Below are 24,109 nucleotides of genomic sequence, written 5' to 3' on the forward strand. Positions count from 1 at the left end.
AATAAAGTATTTACAAGAAGAAAAAAAAACTGAGATAAATAATTATGTCAAGGTAACTCTAAAGGTAGAAATGTGGGAATATGGATAATACAAAAGGTAGTCTTGGGATAACGTGCAAAACCAGCTGAATAAAATTAAAATTTAACAGTGTTAGTCAATGAAACTATCCTCAACTTGCCTTCGATGAAAACTCGGGTTATGTCGTTGTTTTCCGTAACTCCTCCTCCTGCCCAGCCTGCGAGGTTGTCATTGGCAACTGGGACAGACGCTTTTTCTCACACGAGAGGCTGCATAACAACACTGGAAGTTACGCTCGATGTTATTAGTCGTTTCGAAAATTAGCAACTACGTCGGCATTAATCCGAAGGAAACGGCAGTGAGGTTTGACCTTTCGATAACTTAACAGAACGGTTAACTTCATCCTACATAAGCAAAGGCTAACAGTGAATGCTAACTTTGACTAGCTTATCTAGCTTAGCTAATGTCAGCAGCTAAAGCTAATTTAACCGTCTGTCACTACTAACGTCATGGTAAAATGACTAGCTCAGTTAAAGTTTACATTTCATGTCCGTACCCAGTACTGATCTATCTTAGCTAAATCAGTCAGCGTTAAATATAAAATGAAATTGTACATTATGAATCAGTGAATGTTACTCGGGGATAACTTACGTTTTAGAGTTACCTACTGATTATCGAGCGTTTACGAATTAGCCAGGCAGCTAAGTAGCTAGGAAAGGGGCAGTAAACTACACAAAATAACCCAAAAACAACAAAACAAAAACAAAAACTTGAAATCAAAGAATGCATCATACACTGGATGTTTCACCCTGTTGCCATACTCTGTTTCTTCTTTCCAATCCATAGAGGTGCACGGGGGATATGGCGGTGTATTTTGATCACCGCATTGAGGCCCCTGAAAGCAGTGATGTGCCCTCTCAGTTGACCTGGCACCCGGCACTTCCTGTACTGGCTGTGTCCTCAAGCAGCTCCACCACTGGGGGAAATGTGGACCTCTACCTGCAGCAGGTAAAAGCTGGGCTTTACAGATGAACACTCACGCAGAAAGTAATTCCATTTAATTATACCCACTAATATTCACTGTGTGTGAATAATATCAATTGCAGCTTACTGAACAAAGTGTGCGTATTTTACCCCTGTCCATATGCAGGGAGAGCATGTGGAGAACTGCCATTTAGAACGTCCTCACCAACCCAAAGTGCTGCGCTGGCATCCAACAAAACCAGTGTTGGCAGTCGGCTGGGAGAACGGAGAGGTGGTGCTGCTGACACACCCTTCTGGAGATCAAACAGTCCTTCCCAGCACACATGCAGCCTGCATCACACTACTGGAGTGGAGTAGCTCTGGCAGCCGCTTGGTGACTGGTGATCAGGTGAGTATATTGTAGTAACTATTTATAAAAACAGTCATGCACATAAGTATGTGTAATATCAATATCTGATGCATTCATAGTGTGTTTTTCAGGGGAATACTTGCATAGTTAACACAAGCCCCAGCAGGGTTTTCAAGGCACAAGCTAGATGAATTGCATGTGCAGATGCAATCTGAAATCATTTAAACTTCCCATTCCCTCTTAATGAACCACATAAATGCAGTCTAATTATTTAATCACAGACCGGAGCGTTAACAGTATGGAAGGTAGATGCCAGAGGGAGGCTTCAAGGAAACCATCTTGTGAAGCATGAATACAACAAACCGCTTACTTGCTGCATCTTCAGACCGGCCTCACCTGGGGAGTAAGTAAACAAGATCCAGTGTATCAAGTTAGTTATTCTTCTTTTTACATCACTGGCAGTAAGTTAAATTACATTATGATCTGAATGTTGCTGATATTAGTACATAACTTATTTTATAGTGATGTGGCAATGCTAGCCCGGGCATCTGTGAGTGGAGATGAAAGTGCTCTGGACATGTTCAGCTGGAAGGGAGCACCTCTCAAGATGGGCCCACAGGAAGGACTCGCATTCTACGTCAGCACTGCAGATGGTAAGAGTTTTAAGAGTATTTTTGTTTGGAAGAGTTTTTGTATCACCAAAGCTATTTTCTACTTTTTCCAATGATTTTAACAATTTTGACCACTGACTTTCACCCATGACCAGCACATACATATCATACAAACAGTTTTATGACTTGAGAGTATGTCTCACCATGCTGGTTGCATGACTGTAATACTGTGTTCCATTGCTGAGCAGTTTAAAAAAGAGAGTGCGTGGTTCTTCCATGACACAACGACCAAAGAAAATCTCAAGAGAGTTTAAAGAGAATCTAACTGGCTTGTTGAATATTATTAATCCAGATGAAAAATTTCATGAATAATTTGTAAGGTATATGCAGATCATTTTTAGTTAAAAAGAAAATCATTAATTCAAATTGTTTAAAAAAAAAAATCACAACATATATGAATTTGTTGGGTTATGAGGGTATAGATGTGTTAATTTTCATCTTTTAACTTTATGCTCCATGTTTACAGGTAAGGTCCACAGTGTGGATGAGCGTTGCAAGACAAGCACACTTCTCAGTGTTGAAGGCCCAATCAAGAAACTGTTCTACCTTGAGAAAAGAGGGGCACTTGCTGTGATTACAGAGACCCTGATGTTATCACAGTACACTCTTGGACCTGAGGGAGGAGCCCAGGAATTTATGAAGGTAGACTAAAATCATCAAAGATACAATGTGCTTAAGACTGATGGATTTAAGGTAATATACAGTTTGGTTTGTGAATATGTTTTGGGTTTTTTTAGGTTAAATTGAGCAGCAAGACTGGGCAGAATGTAGACATAGTGTGGACAGAGAATAGCCTCCTCATCACAGCCACTGGGGAGCAAATTATCAGGTCAGTGTACACAAACTGTTTGCACACACATACTGTACAGCCTCTTTTAAAACTTATTTCTATCTGTGTCTATGAATATCTGTCCCTTTCATTTTGTAGGCTGTGGGACCTGGAGCGAGATGACAATTATGTTTTGTCTCTTGATGAGACCCTGGGGTTTGAGAGAGGAGAGATGATCAACTGTGTTTCGTATTGTTCAGCAAAAGGTAACTTAAAAACATTTGTCCCACGGTGTGAGCAGTATAAAGTACTGCTTTTCTTACATTTCTGTGGATGAGGTGGTTTCCAGATGTTTTATTTCATCATTTTTTCAAACCTTGAGCATACTCCTTGACTACAACTGTGGTACCATTGGTGTGCAGACTTGTTTCAAACCTCATAAAGCCTCAATGCTTTTGTATGATGTTGTGGCCTCTGCAGAAATCTTGGCAGCTGGTACTAATCATGGGCGCATAGCAATATGGAGGATGGTGGTGCGGCCAGGTGGCAACAGAGGTGACACCAAGGCTCAGTGGAAGCTACAGACACCTACAGAAATAGAGGGAAATATCACTCAGCTGCAGGTACGGTGTAGACCAACATTTGTAAGAAATACAGTATTAGCTCATAAATGTTAGTTCTGTAAAATCATGTACTATAAACAACAACACCAGTTATATGTTTAGTATTCTTCTGGGAATGTTCACTTAGACTTTCTATTTCAGTGGGGCTCTAGTCTGAATCTTCTGGCAGCCAATAATTCGAACACAGTGCTGATCCTGTGTGAGCATATAATGTCAGCCCACTACGGCCAGCAGGTGGCAGCAGTGCAGCTCACACCAACACAGCTCAGCATCACTCAGTTCACCACAGGAGTGCATCTTGCACTGCAACCTGACATACACGTTAAGGGAGTGTGTGTTACGAAGGTAAGAAGTGGAGTTAAGACATAATGAGACATATGAATGATGTTGAAACTGATGTCACGGTAACTGGATATGTTGTCAATCTGCAGGATTCAGTGACAGTGTGGAGTGGCAAGCATGTCACAGTGTATGAGCTGTCAGGCACAGCTCTTCACAATACAGGTACACACTGAGGCCCACTAAACAGACCAAACAGCATTTTATAGATGTTACATTCTTTGAACTCTTTCGACTGTCTTTACCTGTCCTTCACAGGTAAACATATGCTTTTCTCCTCCATTTCTGTAAACTTTTATTTCTCCATCTCCCCTCTTGCTGATATCTCAGGATCATTTCCTTGTGACTCACACATAGTAGCTGTCCATGGGGAGAACCTCTACACTGTGGAACCTAACAGGGTCCAGATTCGCACGCCACAGGTCTGTTGTCACATCCTGCAATCTGCTGTCCAGCATTCACTTAAATACAGTGATGTGACAAATGTTTGGGCATGTATTTTCTCAATAGCGCTTTATGAATTGGAATTTATTTTAAACACATGGGGAAGTGATATTTGTCACCATAAATTCATTGTTGAACTATGATTTTTCTTTTTTCTATAGGGCACTGTGAAGCAACTGCTTACCTTTTCCAAGGCAGAGGGCAACCCTGTACTACTCAGTGTGTGTCAGTCCTACCTGGTGGTAGGCACAGACACAGCACACATTAGAGTCTTTGACCTCTCCCGAAGGTATAACGTTAATATGGATGATAGTATCACTTTATTTAGTTTAAAAAATTAATAAAAAAGACTTCCATGTGTTGTAAATTTATGTTAATAGAAAATTTCTATCTTCAAAGTACTGTTATGTCCAACAATAGCAGTCTTACTGTATGTCTTTATAGAGATGCCAAAGCTCACTGCAGTGCTAAGAACTTGGCTGACCAGATTGCCAATCTTGGAGCCCTGAGGTCAGTTAAGTGTAACGCCAATGGCAGCCAAGTCAGCATCCTAATATCTCAGGTGAATGGTCACCCTCTCTGCTCTGAAAGCAGTTTAGTATGTGTTTTTGAGAGCTGATACTGATGTTTTTTTTATTTTATACTTATTTTCAATATTTTGAAGCGTAACCATTTAGTGTGAATGTTTCTCTTAATGGAGCTGTATGTAACTCTTCCTCTCAGGTTAATGGACGACCTGATCACAAAGTGTACTTTTATGACGTTGAGATGGACACCGTGACACACTTTGACTTCTTCATTGGCAGACCGTCCAGTGGTATTTCACAGCCAGAAGAAAGTGAAAGGTAACTGATGTAGCTTTTGACTGTATTTTACATTCTTCCTATGTAGAAATTTCTCTTCTGGTTGTTTTATACTGCACATATCTGCTCTGTGTTTCAGGCAGCAGTTTCAGGGGACAGAACTAAGTGGTCGCTGCCCGGTATCTCATTTCTGGGATGAGAGTGAACCTCGTCTTTTTGTTTGCGAGACAGTGCCGATCAGTTCTGAATCCTCATCAGCTAGCTTCTTTGACACGGTAAAGGGCTGCTCCTTGATGTAGACATTGTCCTGTGCAGGTGTGTGTGAAAATATTTGACATTGTCTTTCCTTTCCTCTACTCAGACGGACGTGTCTGTGGTGACGCTGTTCTGTACGCAGGAGCATGGGCTCCTCCTACAGGACTGCTACACTAAGCCTACAGGCCTGCAGGCGCTCCTCGCTCTGGACGTGCCCTACTATTGTTTCAGCTGCAAGGTGAGGACAGGGAACACTTTGTTCTTCTTGTTTTCTGTCTTTGCAGTTGGGGGTTTTTCATACCACACATGGGGTTTCTCCCTGGAAAGCTGAGGGCAAGCTGTTTCAAATCTTGAGTTTTCTTAAGCATAATCCTTGTGTTTTTGTTCACACCCATCAATATTCTTATGTGAAACTCTGTGTTTGGTCTTACATACCCCAGCTATTATTTCGAAGGGGGGGTGTCTTTCGACCAGAAGTAAGTGTCTGTACCCTACAGTCTGTTCAGAAAACATCAGTATATTTGATTCCCAGTTTTCAACAGCTGTGATTGTGTATGCCTTGTGCTGCTTTTAAACAAAAACTTAAATATCAGCAGCACAAGTGCATCCCTGAAAGATCTAGATCTCACTATGCTGTGTTCAGTTCCCATCCGCTTTATGAATAGATGTGTTCTGTGCTGCTTCGTTGTTGTTTGGTTTACTCTATTCGTTCCCCAAAGCCTTTCCTTTCCTAATAATGATAATATCTCACAACATGCTGCATTAATTCCTGCAAATCACGTGTTCTCCTAACTGGTCTTTCACTCCTCAGCCCGGTGAGAGAGACCCTGAGTTACCAGTGACTTCAGCCACAGCACCTCCACACCAGACTGAGCCGCCAAAGGGGTCAGTAGCCCAGTTCCCCCATATGGTGTCCCGGCGAGCTCTCAGAGACTTTGTGGGCCTGGAGAACTGCGAGAAGGACACCCGTGACGCCATGCTCAACTTCAGCTTCTACCTGACCATCGGCGATATGGATGAAGCCTTCAAGTCTATCAAGCTCATCAAGAGGTAAAGCATCTCAGTGTCCATACCATCATCACATGTGACAGCTCAGTGGAGACGTGCAGGATGGCACACCCGCTGTGGGTATATCCCTCTGTTTGACTGCTGTCATCACTTCTCCCAGCAGTTCTTTCCCCCGGGGCCTTAGTTCAAAGGCTGATCAAAGGCCACAAGAATAGCATTGTTGCAACAGCCTTGACACTTCTTAGAATGCTCTCCAATGGTTTTCAGGTGGAGACCTGTAAGTAAGTGCTTTTGACTCACACTGAGAATGGGGCATTGTTGCCACTCTTCACTTCTCCTTTCAGCTTTCAACACCTCAACACCTTTGACTGTTGAGGTCAGCATGGAGGGAAACTGCCAAAATAGCTTTCCAACCTTGACTTTGATTTGCGCTCTTTAAGTCTGACAGGCTAAACTCAGCACATTTTATTATTTATTTTATATCTAATTAATAAGGGCAAGGCAGGCACTTGAATGGCCAATGAAAAGAAACCTTTCTGTATTTGTCTTTGTAAAGGTTAGTAAAGTTTGAAATATAAGTTTGTGTATTGTGCAGTAGCTCTATAATCAAATCAGATCCACCAGAGCATACGTTTTATTTGTTTATATTTGTAGATGAAATAGAATATAAACACAGGACATGATTAGGGACTTTTTCTGTGGCTGTGCTTAGGGAAGTTACTTTCCAGTGTGTATATATGTGACTGTTTCTGTTAGTGTGCGGGTGTGTTCTGAAGGGATGTACTTTTCTAAACACACTGTGACTCTCACACACACACACACATATTAGGTCCTCCTGCCAGTTTGGTCAAAAAGGAGTACTGGTCTTGCTGGTCTTGCAAACATTGAATTGGGTCACTAAAAGCATTTCTGTGTGCGTGCGCGCATTCGGGAAACGTATATGTGATTTCATCACAGATCTGATATTATCTTGAACAGAATACGTGATTCCAGGCACTTGGTCTGAATTCTTCTGTGGTGTTGTTTTTGCATGTACAAACATTACACAAATGGGAAAAGAGCATATCCCACTGGCCCGGATATTCCAAAGAATTTAATAGGCGTGATGACAGCTTTACCGAGTCCCTCACTGATGGCTATTTTTATTACAGCTTCTTTTTTTTTTTAAAGATTGGTATTGTGTTCGATTCCCGCATATTTCTACCCACAGGAATATAAGTTTCCTGACGCAGTAACCTGTATCTACAGGGACTTCTCTCTATGGTGCAGATCTTTGAACTGACAAAGGTTATCATAAGTCACTCATAAGAGACTGACTGGCAAACCAGAGGTCATATACTTATGTATATATATAAGTCATATATCAGAGGTCATATAATAAAATATCTGTTAGAGACACTTGCATTAAAGGGTCAGTTCACCCTAGTCACAGATATGTATGTGTGAACAGTTAATCCACTGCTGAACCCTGATAATACAACTTGGCAATATTGGGAGTTCTAAGTCTGAAGAGGCTTTACAGTCTAATCTCTGTGCATCAGTGGAGCTTTACTACCCAACCATGTCTCTGGGTGTTCTGAATCAAGTAGAGAAAGTTCGGAAAGTCATACATTTTTTGTCCAACAGATTTTCTCAGGATGAATGCCTCCCGAAGCGGCCTGTCATATACAGGTTGGAATGTCTTTATTCAGTCCAGACTGTGCCACTTCCTCTCATTCATGTTGTCCTTGGCTTTAGGTGACATGCTGCAGGGTTATCAGCTTATATGAATGCAAGTGCAATGTCTTACTGTCTTTTTGCCTCTGCATTCACTATTTAAAAGCAAAATTTCCCGTTTCCATCAAGAACAAAGACACCCGCGGAAGTGTTCAAGGGTGAAACAATGACTGATAGATGATGTTCTAGTCATCATAATTGACTGTGGTACATGCCCACAGTGCATGCTATTTGTCATAGGAAAATATGTATTTCACTGCATGAAGCCATTACATTTCTTTAAATAAGTCATTCTTTGAAGAAACAAATAGAACAATTTCCTAAGCAAATGATGGAAAGCCCCAGAAAGAGTTATCAAATGGACCTTGAACCTTGGATATCACAGATACAGTATTTAAAATCTGTTGCTTATGGCTGAACTTCACCCCAATGCTTCCAGTAGGTTCTTGTTCAGAAAATACATGTTCTCTGTGACCTTTTCAAAATTTCTGTGTTGTCCATTTGTCTGGTGTGGTGTTGGACACCAAAATAGCAACAACAACAACAACCACTCTGTTTGAATATTTACCAATAAATTTATTGAATTTATATGATATATTATTATTTTAATGTGGCCTTATATTTGACAATGTGGATGACCCTCAGTAACCTGAAGTTCCTTGGAGAAGTATGATATGCTCACAATAATACTACTACTACTACTAATGATGGCACTATTCTTTGTACAACTATATTATATTAATTTAAGTATATGTTATGTACCACAAGCGAGCAGAGTTTCATATGGAAAGCATCATGAAAATGAACTTCTTGAAATATGTATGTCATATCAAATTGCAGTACAAACATTTGTTGCAATCGGTTCACATAACAATGCATTAATTGGCAGGTTGTCTATTTATTTTCCCTTTTTCAAGAGTAAAAATAAAAGTCATGTGGCTGCAAGAATATTCCCTCCTGTCTTTCTAAAGGTACTTGTTTATTTGATCAAAATACCACTTCTCATTGGCTGTTTTACAGTTAAATATTGTCACTGATTTGGGTAAACCCAATCAAATAGTTTGATAGACTACTCCACTTTTACCTTGTTAGTTTACCTACCTACTTGCAGCATATATCATTAATAATAATATGTATTAGAACTGTAATAAGCTTTAAATGGATGAAAAGAAATATGAGGTATTCTGGTATTACATTTCCAACATCTTTCAAAATTTCCAATTTATAATTATGCAGGAGACCATTTAATAAGTGCACATATAACAAAATAGGTCAAGTTCCAGCTTGATCTTTTCATAGGCAGGATGTTTCATATCAGACAGTCCTGATCCAAATGACATCCTTAGCAACTAATTAATTTGTCCAAGCATGAATAAATGAACATCATACAGTATTGAGTCTGTTTTTAAGTTTAGGGCTGCTTTATACAGACAATTTAGTTAAATCTGTGTGCACTAAGCAGCAAAATAATTATCTTATACTGGAAATAGAAATATAGAGTTTTACAATTGCAGGTACATGTTAGTCCAGCTGTTGTTGAGCCACAGGAATGTCCTCTTCTCTTGAGAGTCACACTAGAAGCAAATGAGTGAAATAAAACGTATAGTTGACAGTCCTGTAATCTTTTACTCCCGTTTGCCTGTGCTTGTGAAGTCAGGCGGCTCAGCAAGGTGACTCCACATAGTCATTGTCTAGACGTGGGTGGAAAGGTGATGCCAGTGACTGACTGATGATAATAACTCGAGGTGCGAGGCAGTCATCCCGACGATGTAAAATGTTCCAGATAAGCATGGCTGCAGCCAGTGTGGTCAGCAGACAAGCTGCTATTTCCAAGTAGCAGGAGTAGGACAGGTGTGTGTAGGGCCCAATTCTGTAGAAGGTCACAAGTCCAATCACCAGCACAAAACCTGTACAGGAACACAGAGAGAAGAAGGTATCAGTCAGTGAACATGCACTGCCATCCATCAACATCAACATCTTATTGTAAAGTGAGGTTCCAGTCCAATACATTTATCAAGGTGTTATGTTTTGCATTTAGACAAAAGGGCAGTGTCATGCTTAATATTAATACACTGCCAGTAAGAATAGAATGTGCTGTTGCTGGCTATATTCATGAGGAATGATTCTGCTGCAGTGAAACCAAGATGTATCTATACGAACATAATACATAGGTCTCATATCATCACACTATGATGTGTGAGAATATGTGAGAATATGAGATTGTTTGTGCCATATTTGCTGACAATCCATAGAGTAGTTGTTTAGTAATTTCACTAAATAAAATGACTGAACTCAGTAGGATTCATTGCCTTTCATAGAGCCACACTTGCCAATGTGGCTAAGAACACAGAGAAGAAAATAATTAATCAGGTGCTCTTTGGCCGAGCAAAGATACTGTGACTATATATTTATGTATTTTACTATTTGTAGTTGGATATTTCTTGGCCACAGTTAAAAGGTACCCTAATTTACAGTGTGTGAAATCCCACATGCTCACATTTAAACATTTCTGTAGCCTTGTATTTAACAGTACAGCGGGAGCTCTGTATGTGGCCTTTGAATTTGGAAATCTGTTTCCTCCTAGGAAGAGCTTCTAAGATTTCAACATCAAAGTTCTGAATAGTGTAAAAATATCAGAGCATGAATATATGCTTGGAAAAGCCTTTGAGATATTTTATCTCCTGATTTCTTTGATTCACAGTTTAACTCACGCAATGAGGAACTCCTGTTTGCATGCAAAGGTAGAAAGCCACAGCCTTCAATTCCATGCTGTTTCTTTGATCTTTACTTTGTTTTATCGACATTATCTTCAGTTGAAAGATTTTCATTGTCTCCGTAGCCCCAACCTTCCTCATTCTTTACTATTAGAGGTGTGTATGAAGGCCCACATCAATCAATGCTATTCAAGTATCCCCATTCCATCTGTCATGTACTGCATTCAAGTGCTGTCTGGATCCAACAATAAAGTAGTCTAAAAACTTGTCCCATCCACATTGGTAAAAATACAGGGACCAAAAATAATCACTGGAAATATGGATGTTGGTGGTTTAGGATATGAATCAGTTTCCTGAAGCAGTCAGCAAGTTCATTTATATTTCTTTCCCTAACTTTACAGTAATATGGCTGTCATTGTTTTAAGTGAGGATGTGGATAATTGTGTCTGTGTATCATTGCGTGTCAGCTATCGTGTGTACGCTTAAGAATGCAACTGTTTGCTCAGTCTGTTCATGTTTAACCTGTCTGGCTCCTTATCCAAGCAAATGAATAATCTCCTGTCTTGGTTCCAGGCAGGGTGGGCTGTGTGAACCTCTTTTTTGGCACAGACTTATCAATCAAACTTCCTTCCCCTTCTTCCTCTTTCCATCCTTCCTTCCTTCCCTCCCCTCCACACCCTAAGCTTTAAGGTTAATATATTTGCTAGACATTTGACATGATCTGTCACAGAGAAATTCAAAACAGGTTTTAACCTAAGCCCAGGTCTTGGAAATTCATTTAGCTGGTTTGTTTTCCTTCCAGTAAGGAATGTTTTGGTTTATTCTTAAAGGGAACACAAGTCCTTTCTCAAACCTTTATAACTGCCTTATTACAAGGAAAGCCTTGAGCCACATACTTCTGGGAAAAACCCCACAGATACAATTTCTTGAAATCAGAAGAAATGATGAAGTGCATCTCAGAGGGAAATGAGCTTCAGTCATGACTTTTGACAGGTTTGACAGAGTTGAATCCATGGGTGAAATGACCAATATTGTGCTTTCAACATGGACCTGCCAACGCTGCTGAGATATCAATGAATGGAACTGGATATTGTTATTCCACACTCTGCTTGCAATAACTGAGCATTTTGGCACGTCTGAAAATGAAAACATTCCCGAGAAAGAGGTTGATGGGTAAAAATATCTCCATTCATTCAGAGCTGAAGCTCATTCATTGACTCAGTGGGAGAGGTCTAAAGTAGGAATGCGGAATGAATTGCTGAATGGTAAAAGCCTGTACAACTTCACATACTGAGGCCCTTGTACTTGTAATATTAATTTGGTAAAGGAAGCTGTTACTGCCTTTATTTTTGGATGTTTTCATTTTATTATATTTTTTGCAGACAACTAACCAACATTCACTGTTGTCATTATCAGATTAGCAATACACAATTATTGTCGCTAAACGAATTCACAATAAAAATCCTTCCCTGGACTGGTCGCCAGTCAGTTGCAGGGCTGACACACAAAGACAGACAACCACACACGCACACACTCACACCTAGGGGCAATATAGAGTAGCCAGTTAACCCAATGTGCACACAGGCACAGGGAGAACATGTAAACTCCGCACAGAAGGGCCCAGAACAGGATTCGAACCCAGAACCCTCTTCCTGTGAGCCGACAGAGCTTACCACTGCACTACCATGCTGCCTGCGATAAAAATCTTATCACAATATCTATAGAAATTTTGAAAGAAAAGGATTTTTAACTTGTTTTGTTTATTTATTTTGGTAAATGTATTACTCTCAAATATGGGTTTAGGGAGGTGAAGAAAGGGAAATCTCAAACTGGAGAAGTTGATATTGTTACTAGTCATGCTAGCATTGTTCCTCAAGGGATGGCGATGTCGGTCTTCTGGTTGGTCCAACAACTATTGGACAGATTGCCATGAAATTTGATCCAGATAACCTTGGTGCCTTAAAGGATGACTCCTAAAGTCTTTAGTGGCCCTCTTACATTTTGTCTTGCGTCACCAGTATGTCCAAGTCTTGCTTATAAAATGAGATATCTCAGCATTTGCTTGAGGGATTAGTACTAAATTTGGTAGTAACATTCATGGTTTCCACACAGTGTATCCTAATACCTACGGCACTCCCTTTAATTTTCTTCTAGCACTAACAAAACATTGGCCTTTCTGAGTGAAATGTCTTGACATCTATTGGATTAATTGCTGTGAAATTTGACATTACACATTCATGTTTCCCTCAGGAGGCCTAATAGGTTTTCTTCAGCACAGGGCAAATTTTTTATTCATCCAGTGTTTTAGTTTGCTATCAAAGCCGGTCGTGTGACTGCAGACTGTCCTGGTAACATGAAAATTAGTATTACGGTAGTTAATTAGTTATGAAAATACTTTCCTAATATTATTTTGGTTCATTGAGTTACCTGAACAATTCATAGTTGTTTCAACTGTCAATTCTTCACCTTAGAGAGTCATTAGTGACCCTAGAAAAAATATTTGTCTAACAATTCTTAGGTTTGTATTTAATTTAATATGTTTATTATGTTGTAATCCCAAATGATAGGAAAGTTAAATAGATATAGAAACCACACTGACAAACATAGCAGCATGAAGACCTCATTCATCTCAGATTGTCCACATATTGGATAACGTAAATTGTTTTGATGAATATTTATATTTTTTTATGATATTATATTTTTGATGTTTGAGTATCGTTTTTTAGGTTGGGAACATCCCATTTAGTGAGATATATTTCATCGTGTCACTTGTTACTCACCAGCTTAGTTGACCATATATGGTGAGACTACGTTACTATTTATAGATGTCAGGGAAATAGGTGTGTTACTTTTTAGGCTTTGTCTGATGTAACTAAAGTCAACATCTGTGAATCATCATCATTATAAATGTGAATGTCCACCGCCTTTGTCGGTGATGATGATTTATGGGCGATCTGTTTATTTCAGTGTTGTCTTAATTTATAATTTGGCTTTTGCTGTATAATATTGAAAAAACACTATGATGCTGGGTGGTTCCTCTCAATAAGGTGTCAGATAAAAGCCCTCAACCTTTCTGCAATGCGAGCCAAAGACGCCAGTGATAAAGAGGCGATTCTTTATTTGCTGCTGTTCTTGGACGTTTTGTAAACACAGACATAAAAGCTAGGCCAGCTTATCTAGACAGAGACAATTCCCACCCTGTTGTCCTATGTACCACAGGACATTTCTCTACCAAAACACACAACTACAACACACACACTGACATACACAAACCTGCATGCATATAATCCCTCCTGCCAGTGCACACACAAACACACAGTCCCTGTCGAAGCTGTCTTTCCCGTCCATTCCCCCTCCCCTCTTTTTCCTTCTCCAGCTCTGGGGTTTGCATAACAGGTAGTCACAGACATTTCCTCGTCCTGAGCAGGGATATCCTGGCGCCCGACAGTCGCTCCCTGGCTCACTGCAGCTCTCGTCCATGGTTTCTGGACTAGGACTAAATTTAGACCCAGAGCAGACCCCCTTCATGTTGCTCTGCTACAAAGATACCAACCCGCTAAGTGACCACTGCACACTTCCTCAGCAGGGGCATTGGGACAAGAAATACCAGCCAACTCTTAGTGTGACACAATGCGATGGATTGATGGGTGGTGGTTTTAGAGGAGGTGGTTTGGTACCATGACTGCACTTAATTATGTCCTGTGCTAATTCATCCTGGTGATGGCCCTCTTTCTTTTTCCTACTTTTCTATTTTTCCCTATCTTCTTCTCTTTTAGTTTGGCTAGTCTGTTTGATTTATTTGTTTATTCTATTTTTTATTTCTTCTTAATCAGAAACGCTATGGTCTCAGCAAACCATGTTTAAACGAGGACAAGTTGAAATAAAGTTGTGTTTCGTAATAGTTAAGTTAGTTATTCTTTCTACTGCTGACAAGTTTCTCCTACATAATCGGCATTTACCATGGATTTAGATTTACATTTATTTAAAAAATACTGCTGTTAAAAAGTTTCATTTTCACAAGGCAAACTTGAAGCAAGAGGTGTACTCCATTTTGTGTGTGGTTGAAGGTTTTCACAGCATCTTCCTGTCCTCATAAACTGATCTTTGGTGCTAGAGTCAGCCAGTCTACCGCCCCCTCTGATTTTACCTGCTCTCTTTGGCATTGTACCAAAGAGTATGTGAACTTTGCTCTGAATCATCTGGATTTCTTTCTTTCCATGTCATGTGCACAGTTTGTTGGATAGAGGGATTTTTATCTTTTTATCAGAAAGGTGCCCTCTGAGATTTGTCTCTCTGCTCCTGCAAACAAGTTGTAGAAGTGCTTCTACTCACTGGCTAGCTGGAAGAGTGCAGCAATGGCCTCCTCCCACCACTGTGATTCCTGTGTGATGAAGGGCAGCTCCATCAGGCCTAGGAGGAAGATCAGCTGACCAGCTGTCAGGGCCACCGTCGCCATCAGGTTACACGCCCGCATCATGTCAAACTGCACTTGAGGGACCAGAAGAAGAGCTGTGTGATTTTCCTGCACTGTAATCTTAAATACATTAATTGGATAAGCGGAACAGGTTAGAGTCAAAAGAGACTCAAAATCAGGGTCTTTATAATCTGATAGTACCTCTGAATGTTGCAGTGCAGCACGAAACTTAGAGGCACGTCTTTGTCTAGTAGGCAGTGCTGCCCTTTGTGCTCAGTAAGGTTGGCCAATAGAATATCAGCGTTTCCTACACTTGTTTTGGAATCACGATTTCTCAATGGAGCTCAATCTAGTAGAGCACATAAATCCACCACAACACTGACGCTGCCTGCAAACTCACTCAGATAAAATTTATACTCAAACAACATGATTGTCCAACAAAAAGATGAATTTGGCTTTTAAAGGAATTACATTAAACAAATCATAGGCTGGTTGCTGTGAGCTACTGTTTACACTTCATCAGACTACAATTCATCAGACACTTAGATCTATTGCATTGGTGTTGTACAAATCAAGTTGATCATTTTTTTGCTGTTAATCCATTGACTTGTGTGTTTTGTTAGTTAATCATCCCTGAGTCCCAGTCAGGGGATCCTGAAAATACAATTTATTTCCTTACTGTCGAAAAGCAGCAAAATAAATTGACTACAACCTGACACCGGTTACAGAAGCACCCATAGTAGTGTTTGTTGACTTTTAGAACTATTGCATCTTGGACATACCAATAAGTCATCAACCAGTCTCATTAGAAACAGATTAGGCTCTTTGAAGTGTTTTTTATGAAGCAGATATAAAAATATTTTATGTTGCACTAAAAATCAAAAAGAGCATAAAAACTTACATTTAACAGTGCTGCGGGACTCTTGGTAGCCTGCATACTCAGAGCCCCATCCCAGGCCTTCGCACTGCCTCTGTGTCCCCTGCCCCCTTCTAACAGCCTGGATATCATCGCGGCCCCTTTCTCCACCAGTGGGGCACATCCTCCATAGTCCCACACTCCGCTTGCGTCCGTCCTCCAGGGCCTGCAGGACCCAGCTGGGCGTGAAGGCTGCAACATTGTTTAGGACTAGGGACAGCAGGGCTACTACCACCGCTGCCGCCACTATCCTCTGCACGGCCATGCGACGCCTGACCCCCGCCACCTCTCCTCCTCCCTCGTGCCCTTCTTCAGAGCCCTGTTCCTCCTCAGTGTCCTGCCCACTCCCTTGCGTCTCCTCCGGGGCAGCAGCACCAGCAGTGCTCTGGTCCCCCTGGCTCCTCTCCTCCTCCTCCTCCAGCTGTTAGCAAGTGTTGTCCCAGCTCACACAGAGGTGGACTTTGCAAGCGAGTTGTCTTGAGGCTTAGCTAAAGAACATCTCCATTCATCCTCATTCAGGAGTTGGCTGTCGTTGCAGCAGATCCTCAGCCCTCCTCCTCAGACAGCACTGTGGGTACGCAGGGATTAATCCAGCTGGCACCTAGGTCCATTCCACTGGTTTCGACTGGCTGCAGCTTGAGTCTTGGATCTTGCGCCGTTCTTGATTTTCTCCCTGTTTTTGACTTTATCTTCTTCAGTGCTTTCCTTTTTGCTTTGCTCCGGTTTCTGTGTGTGCCTTTGGCTTCTCCGCGAAGGCAGTAGATTGTGTTCTTGCTTTCCTTTTTTCTTGTCTTTTCTCTTCAGCCACTTCACATTTCCTCGAGATGAGTACAGATGCAAATAACCCCAGATTCTCAGGGCAGTGTTGCTCTGAGCTGACTTGCCAGTGGCTTTATGCAGACTTACCAAGACTGTCTCTCAACAGCCGTAGATCAGCCACCTCTGTCTGACTGCAACAAGAAGTCCCGGAACCCACCTCCTGTTTCTTGTCTGTGTCTATCCCTCTCTCCCTCACTCTGTTTCTATCCAAATCCTTGAGGTCAGAGTTGAAATGTGGGGGTGGTGCTGTTCGTCATAGTCTGAGACATCGGTACGCAACTGTAGCAGGCTATAAACGCACAGTTCCCTCCTTCATGAACACTTTAAATGTGTGTGTGAATCAGTGTGTTTGTGTGAGAGAATGTCCAAAAGACCCCCCTCTTAGACGTCACTGTTGTGTATTCTTTTGTCTGGAGCCCAGGGGGCGTTCGCTAAAGTCCTCTCTCTCGTGTACAACAAACATATTGGCTGCCATACTCAGCCAGCAACAGGATGTGTTTCCTGAGAGGAAAAGAGGATGGGAAGAGAGGCCAAATGTAGACCTGTTCCTTCTCTTGTCTTTCCTTTTCTGGCTCTCTAGATCTTGCCGCTCCGTGTGCAGAAAGCTATGTTTTTCACAGGATTAAAAGTATCTCATTTTTTGTTTCCAGGGTTTTTTTGTAACCATATAGAGTAAGGTTTTGGATATTGTTCCTTCTTTTTCTTCATTTGGCCTCCATTCCCCCTCTTATAGCAGGGCCCCTAAAGATTTGGGGTATTTCCTGTTGCCTAACTTTAATAAACAGCCCACATCTGTATCAGCTAAAGCAAGGAGGAGGGTGGGTACGCAAATAGAGACCAGATGGCTGTGGAATCTTAAATTTGGAACTGAAGCAAAAGAAAATGGGATAGAGGGACTGATTTACGTCAGCAAGACAAAAAGAAAGACAGTCATAGAGAAGCACATTTCTCGTTTTCGGTTAGCCCTGTACATATTCTTGTATGGCAGCACTGATATCAGTGTTTGTATTGCAGGAGCCCTTTTTGCTGCATATTTGTTGTTACTGAGATAAATGTTGAAAAAATGCCACAGTAGTAGAGGTCTAGTCATTGAGACATGGAGGTATTTAAATATTTGGGTCAGGTTTGTCACTTTATTCACATGCATACGAAGGGTTTTCTGTTTAAAATATAAACCTAAACTGAACTGTAAATAAGTGTACATACTCATGTACAACTGTTTTCACTGTTGAATAATAACATTCCAAGGGAGCTACGCATTACCCAATTACAAACAAGCGATTTCTCTTTTCTCTGTAGTAAAGCGGTATGGGAAAACATGGCACGGATGTGTGTGAAAACCCGCCGCCTGGATGTGGCACGTGTGTGCCTTGGGAATATGGGAAGTGCCAGGGCAGCAAAAGCACTGAAGGAGGCGGAGGCTGAGCCTGAGCCAGAAGCCCAAGTGGCCATGTTGGCCATTCAGCTTGGCATGCTGGTAAGATATTTAAGTATCAGAGTGTTAATGACCAATGAGACGTGCCTCGCTCATTCTCTTCTTTGTCTGCTGTATTTAAGCAGCACCTTACAGGCAGTGTAGAAAAGTTTATTCTAAAGATTTGTGTCATAAGGTAACCTTCAATTTTGCATTCCAGGTTTTGAAATTGAAAATATGACATGTTAATTTAGTGATGTGCTACTGTTCTTTCTTTTATTCAGCCATGATTTCTGTCATCATTTTTATTCAAAAGAAAAACAAAAGAAAGCCACAAACACATAACCCCAGACAAGATAGACATTGTGAAAGAGAAAATAAAACAAAAGATCATAAACTACTACATAAAATCCATCAAGAATATGTTGTTTTCACTTCTTCATAAATAACCCTTGAACTGTAGTCAAATATAATGCCACATCCCCTTTATCTGCATAACATTGTACCACAGAACGAGCAGGGGACTTTCCGGACCAAAAGTATTTACCTCTCCATCATATTTTCCTGTCTTCCAACAGGAAGATGCAGAAAAACTGTACAAGTGCTGTCAACGCTATGACCTGCTGAACAATTTCTACCAGGCTTCTGGCCGGTGGCAGCAAGCTTTGGAGACAGCAGAGAACCGCGATCGCATCCATCTGCGCACCACCTACTACAGTTATGCCAAATACTTGGAGTCCATGGGCGACAGGACACGTGCCCTCGCATAGTAAGTCAGAATCTCTGGTTTTAGGTTGGTGGTGTATGTCAAAATGTGAGTGGGCAAAATCAGTATGGAAACAAAGTGTGATTGTCAGCCTTTTTGTTCCAGTTATGAGAATTCAGAAACACACAGAGTTGAAGTGCCCAGAATGCTGCAGGATGACACACCATCTCTAGAGATCTACGTTAACAAAATGAAGGACAAGTAAGTTTTTATTGATGGTAAACCTCCTGTCATCTGAAGAGAAAAGCGCATATGCATTCATATTCTCCATTCCATTTAAGCATTGGTCCTAACATCTTCTCCATCCAGAAACATCTATAAGTGGTGGGCCCAGTACCTGGAGAGCCAGTCAGACATGGATTCAGCGCTGCGTTTCTATGAATGTGCTCAGGATTACCTCTCCCTGGTCCGAGTCCACTGCTACATGGGGAACATTCAGAAGGTGATGGAGTATTATGGGCGTCGCATAACATTTATGATATGTACATAAATTACTTAATACACCATTTTACTCACTCTTATTGTTGGTATTGCTCATGCGAAATTTCTTCATGAAATATCAACATAAAATGTTTTGAAATGACAACCTTTAACAGTGATTTAACTCCTGTTGTTTACACTTGACTTGTAGCTGTGCACAGTTAAACATACAGTCCATATAATGCTATAGGGAGCTGTCCATAAATGTGATAATATATTGCTTTGTTATACCAGGCGTCTGAGATAGCCAATGACACGGGTGACAGGGCAGCATCATACCACCTGGCCAGACACTACGAGGGCCATGATGATATCAAACAGGCCGTCCACTTTTACACACGAGCTCAGGCCTACAACAATGCTATACGGCTTTGTAAGGTGAAGTACTGCACAGTGTGCTTTTCTGCCCATTCTTAGGAAAATATCTGTGAATACCCAACATTATATTTGTACTTGTTGATTTGTTGACATTTGTGTATTGTGTCTAAACAGGAGAATGGTCTGGATGACCAGCTGATGAACCTGGCTCTGCTCAGTAACCCAGAGGACATGATGGAGGCTGCCTGTTACTATGAGGAGAAAGGCACCCACATGGATCGAGCTGTCGCACTCTACCACAAGGTGCCTCGCAAATGTTGGCTTTTTCTGAGTGACTGAGGTCATGTGCAGATTGATGCATTCTAAACCATTCCACAAGGGGGTAGTATCGCGCCGTTCATTCAAACTGAACAAAGGTAATGGGTGAAAAAGACTAGAGGAAATGTTTTGTAACTGCGGCATATTTTCTTTTTTCTGATTTCTCCCCTGTAGGCTGGTTACGTTTCCAAAGCTCTGGAGTTGGCTTTTGCCACTCAACAGATCTCTGCGCTTCAGTTAATCGCCGAGGATCTGAATGAGAACTCCGACCCAGCCCTCCTGGCACGCTGCTCTGACTTCTTCATCACGCATTCTGAGTATGATAAGGCTGTGGAGTTACTGGTAGCAGCGAAAAAGGTACCTGTTCATTACATATCCTCATCAGTATATGTAAATGTCGGTTCATATGCGCATACTAATGTGTTTGTCTTTTCCATATACGTGTGTTCATGAACACAAGTACCATCAAGCTCTGGAGTTGTGTGTAACCCAGAACTTGACAATAACAGAGGAGCTGGCAGATAGAATGACTGTAACTGATTCAAAAGACTTGTCTGAAGAGGTCCGAAAGGAGCTGCTGGAAAGGATTGCTGACTGCTGCATGCGTCAGGGCAACTACCACCTGGCCACCAAAAAATACACACAGGCGGGCAACAAACTCAAGGTAACACTGCAGTGTGTGCACTAAATGCTGCATGCATTCTCTGCAAGCTTGTTATGTCCTGCAGGTGAATTACTCCATGTGGTCTGTCAACCTGATGTCATGCAATACATTCACATACAAGTACATGTGCAAGTTAAAATATGACAGTGTTAAACCTTCACCATGTCTTAATCAATTTTTTTCTAACAGGCCATGAGGGCACTCCTCAAGTCGGGTGACACAGAGAAAATAGTTTTCTTTGCCAACGTTTCTCGTCAGAAGGAGCTTTTCATCATGGCTGCCAACTACCTCCAGTCTCTGGACTGGCGGCAAAATCCAGAGATCTTGAAGACAATCATTGGTTTCTACACTAAAGGCAGGGCGCCGGACCTGCTTGCTGGCTTCTATGAAGCCTGTGCTCAGGTAGAGCAATACGCCATACAAAATATCAGTTTGTTTAGTGCTTTTCTGATTATGTGTAAACGATAAGCATTTAGAAGATGTCTGTTTAATTTATGACAGTGGTCTTAAATAACAACAAGCATCCTTAAAAATCTAATTGGTAAGTCATGTGGGTTTTAAACCAGAAATCCTACTACTGGTGATTTGTAATTTCTATTCATCCCTCCATTTTGTAGGGACCGCTTTGTCTGTGCTGGGTCACCAGGAATTTGTAACTATTGCAACTTAAATAGAGGATAATCTGGACAAAATATATTTTTGATACAGAGATATGAGGTGAAAGATCTGAGAAAAAATGTTTGTTAAGGCTCACAGCATCGGGGCTCTACACAACAGCTAATTTGTAGAGATTTAAGTATACAAAGAAGAGATATCAAGTTGAAATGCACAGTAAATGCACAGTTTCTCCTTGTTTCGTGCTTTTCAGGTGGAGATTGATGACTATCAGAACTATGAAAAGGCTTTAGACGCTTTGACTGAGGCTTTCAAGTGTGTCTCAAAAGCAAAGGACTCCTCACCAGGACAACAGGAAGTAAGACTGGCTGACCTACAGCACAAAATCACTCTGATCAAGAAGTTTGTCCACGCACGCAAGTAAGAATTTAATTCACGTTTTACTTCACAGTTTGAACTCATATTTGTTCTTGTATCTTAACATGTCCTTTTTTTTCTTTCTGAAGCGTGAAACATTTTTTTGGGCGGGGGTGCTTTCTTCATCTTAGGTTTTGTCCTTTATCTGCAGGTTGTATGCAGAGGATGCTGGTGAGGCGGTGAGGTTATGTGAAGCCTTGCTGGAGGAGCCTGAGCTGGACCCAGCTGTCAGGATTGGAGATGCATTTGGCTTTTTGGTGGAGCACCACTGTCAGCAAGGCAACTTCCAAGCGGTGATTTTTTTTTTTTTTTTCCCTTCAGTTTTTTTATTAGGTGAAATGGCACTTGGGTAAAAAGAAAACCTCTGCATCCTGTCAAAGAAAGTGTCAGATATTGTATTGTAAGTCACTGTCTCAAGAAAGAACACTACAGTTTGTTAACTTATTTTCATCTGTCATCTGCAGGCCTACCGTAAGCTGGAGGAGCTTCAGAAGCTTTTACCATCGCAGAACATTCGGTACTATGTTAGCCAAACCAGCCTAGAGGCCCTGAAAAAAGAGATGGGTATACCAATGGATCGTGGTGACCGCAGGCACAGTGTGAAAGAGGAGGATGAAGTAGAGGAAGACTTAAATATATCTTAAATAAATCTCACTGATGATTTTTATTTTGTTTGGCAGTATAATATATTTTTATACATTTGGATTCTTCATTCATGTGTATGAAGAAAATGCATTTTCAAGCGCATGAATATGCAAAGAGGCTGCACTTTCTTAGACCGGGAATGACTGTGCAGTTTGTTCCCTGCAAAACATGAAATGTGTTGGTTCAAGTTACCAACAGAAGTCAGACTGTCAAAATGATCACAGTAACTGGTTGTAATAGAAGGCACTTGATTATCACACAAATGATGAGCACTGTGGAACAAAGTCAGATTTGATGGAAGGACAGAAAGTGATACTAAGACCACATGTGGTTATTTAAAATATTTCTTATTAAGACAGCTGACCTGAGAGGATGTCTTCTACCTCAAATATATTTGACCTGTGGCAATCGACACTAATAGCTCTAACTGCAGAGCTGTAATTTAATAATGGTCATTTTCAAATGGATTTAAACTGTCTTTCAATCCATTGTGGAGGTAGTGTGTCCAGATATGTACAAGGTGGCCAGACCTTTTGCCTTGGAGGGCCAAAACTGAAACTTAATGGTGGACCATGGGTCAGAAACAAGTATGTTTTTGTATTGTATTGTTGAGATACAAACTCTTTCCTCAGTTGACTTTCTGTGCAAAGTGTCCTCTGCCCACTGTGCTCAGATTATGAAAAAAAAGATGAGTAATTAGGGATTCTACATATTAAAAAAAGCATTTTTACCTCATAACTTTTTGTTTTGCCAGAAACATCAGGGTGGCCAAGTTGCACATGCACTAGGGGTACTTGTTTCTATTGAATCTTCACCCTGTTTTTTTGCTATGTTGAACACAATTATTCCTTAACCTGTATGATCTGCAAAGAGGTTAAGAAATTTCAGTTATTTAATGCGGCTTTACTATTACTGTCAGTTTTTAAAGCTGTTTTCTTTGTGCAGAATGGGTACAGACTGATGGTTTCAGATTATTGCCTTTGAGCCTCTCTGTTTGTTTTTCAGTTATTCATTTTTTTTAATTCAGTTGATATATTAATTGTAAGTGTCCTCACAGTGTCAAAAGTGTGTAAAACATTTTGCAGCTTTTTTTCATAACTTATGAGTCAATTTCTACTCAGCACATGATATTGTGAATTAATATGTTTTACATTTCAGTGAATTGTTCCAATACATTAAGTTCATTTAATAAAATATTAGAAAATTAAATTGTATAGACTTAAAGGTTTTATAGTAGTAAGGGTATTCATAGAGCTGTAATATACAGTTATAGACCAAACAGCCGGTGAAGCTTTGACATACATTGACAACTGCTTGTCCGACCCGTGTCACAAGATGGCGCTGTTGTCAATGATATTTTATGAGTCCAGCTGCCTGTCAATAAGGTGTATTAGAAAGATGAAGACATTAAGGAGAGATGCCACAATGAGGCGTCTTTCAGTCTGAAATATTAAACTCAGTCAGATATAGTTGAACAGTTATGTAAGAGGGTTCCCATACAGTCTAGTTTTTGTGAAAAAGCATGGAAACCACTGTAAATTAATATCGCTAACTTGAATTTAGTTAGGAAAGTGAAAAACACCAGTTTACAGTTGGAGGCAATTACATTAATGGTGCTATTTTTAAAAAA

At 40.8% G+C, this 24,109-nt stretch overlaps 2 protein-coding genes across 2 annotated transcripts; one reads left to right on the forward strand and one right to left on the reverse strand.

The window, feature by feature from the left end:
• The first annotated feature begins 223 nt into the window (after positions 1 to 223).
• Positions 224 to 23,688, forward strand: ift140 (intraflagellar transport 140 homolog (Chlamydomonas)). The gene is made up of 30 exons (XM_046376612.1): positions 224 to 381; positions 865 to 1,026; positions 1,169 to 1,390; positions 1,633 to 1,754; positions 1,874 to 2,004; positions 2,489 to 2,664; positions 2,760 to 2,851; positions 2,951 to 3,057; positions 3,272 to 3,414; positions 3,556 to 3,759; positions 3,846 to 3,918; positions 4,084 to 4,175; positions 4,359 to 4,486; positions 4,642 to 4,759; positions 4,921 to 5,042; positions 5,140 to 5,275; positions 5,362 to 5,493; positions 6,067 to 6,305; positions 18,142 to 18,319; positions 18,835 to 19,025; positions 19,128 to 19,223; positions 19,332 to 19,464; positions 19,737 to 19,880; positions 19,995 to 20,123; positions 20,313 to 20,495; positions 20,599 to 20,802; positions 20,992 to 21,204; positions 21,671 to 21,837; positions 21,986 to 22,127; positions 22,299 to 23,688. Exons 2-30 carry the CDS (start codon positions 880 to 882, stop codon positions 22,476 to 22,478), a joined length of 4,344 nt encoding a protein of 1,447 aa, XP_046232568.1. The 5' UTR covers positions 224 to 381; positions 865 to 879; the 3' UTR covers positions 22,479 to 23,688.
• tmem204 (transmembrane protein 204) lies at positions 8,535 to 17,211 on the reverse strand. Its single transcript, XM_046376614.1, has 3 exons — positions 16,009 to 17,211; positions 15,026 to 15,181; positions 8,535 to 9,886 (listed from the first exon to the last, which is right to left on the reverse strand). The coding sequence occupies exons 1-3, from the start codon at positions 16,286 to 16,288 to the stop codon at positions 9,642 to 9,644; spliced, it is 681 nt and encodes a 226-aa protein (XP_046232570.1). The 5' UTR covers positions 16,289 to 17,211; the 3' UTR covers positions 8,535 to 9,641.
• Positions 23,689 to 24,109: the final 421 nt, after the last annotated feature.

This window comes from Scatophagus argus, chromosome 21 (genome assembly GCF_020382885.2).
Source record: "Scatophagus argus isolate fScaArg1 chromosome 21, fScaArg1.pri, whole genome shotgun sequence".
NCBI lineage: Eukaryota > Metazoa > Chordata > Actinopteri > Scatophagidae > Scatophagus > Scatophagus argus.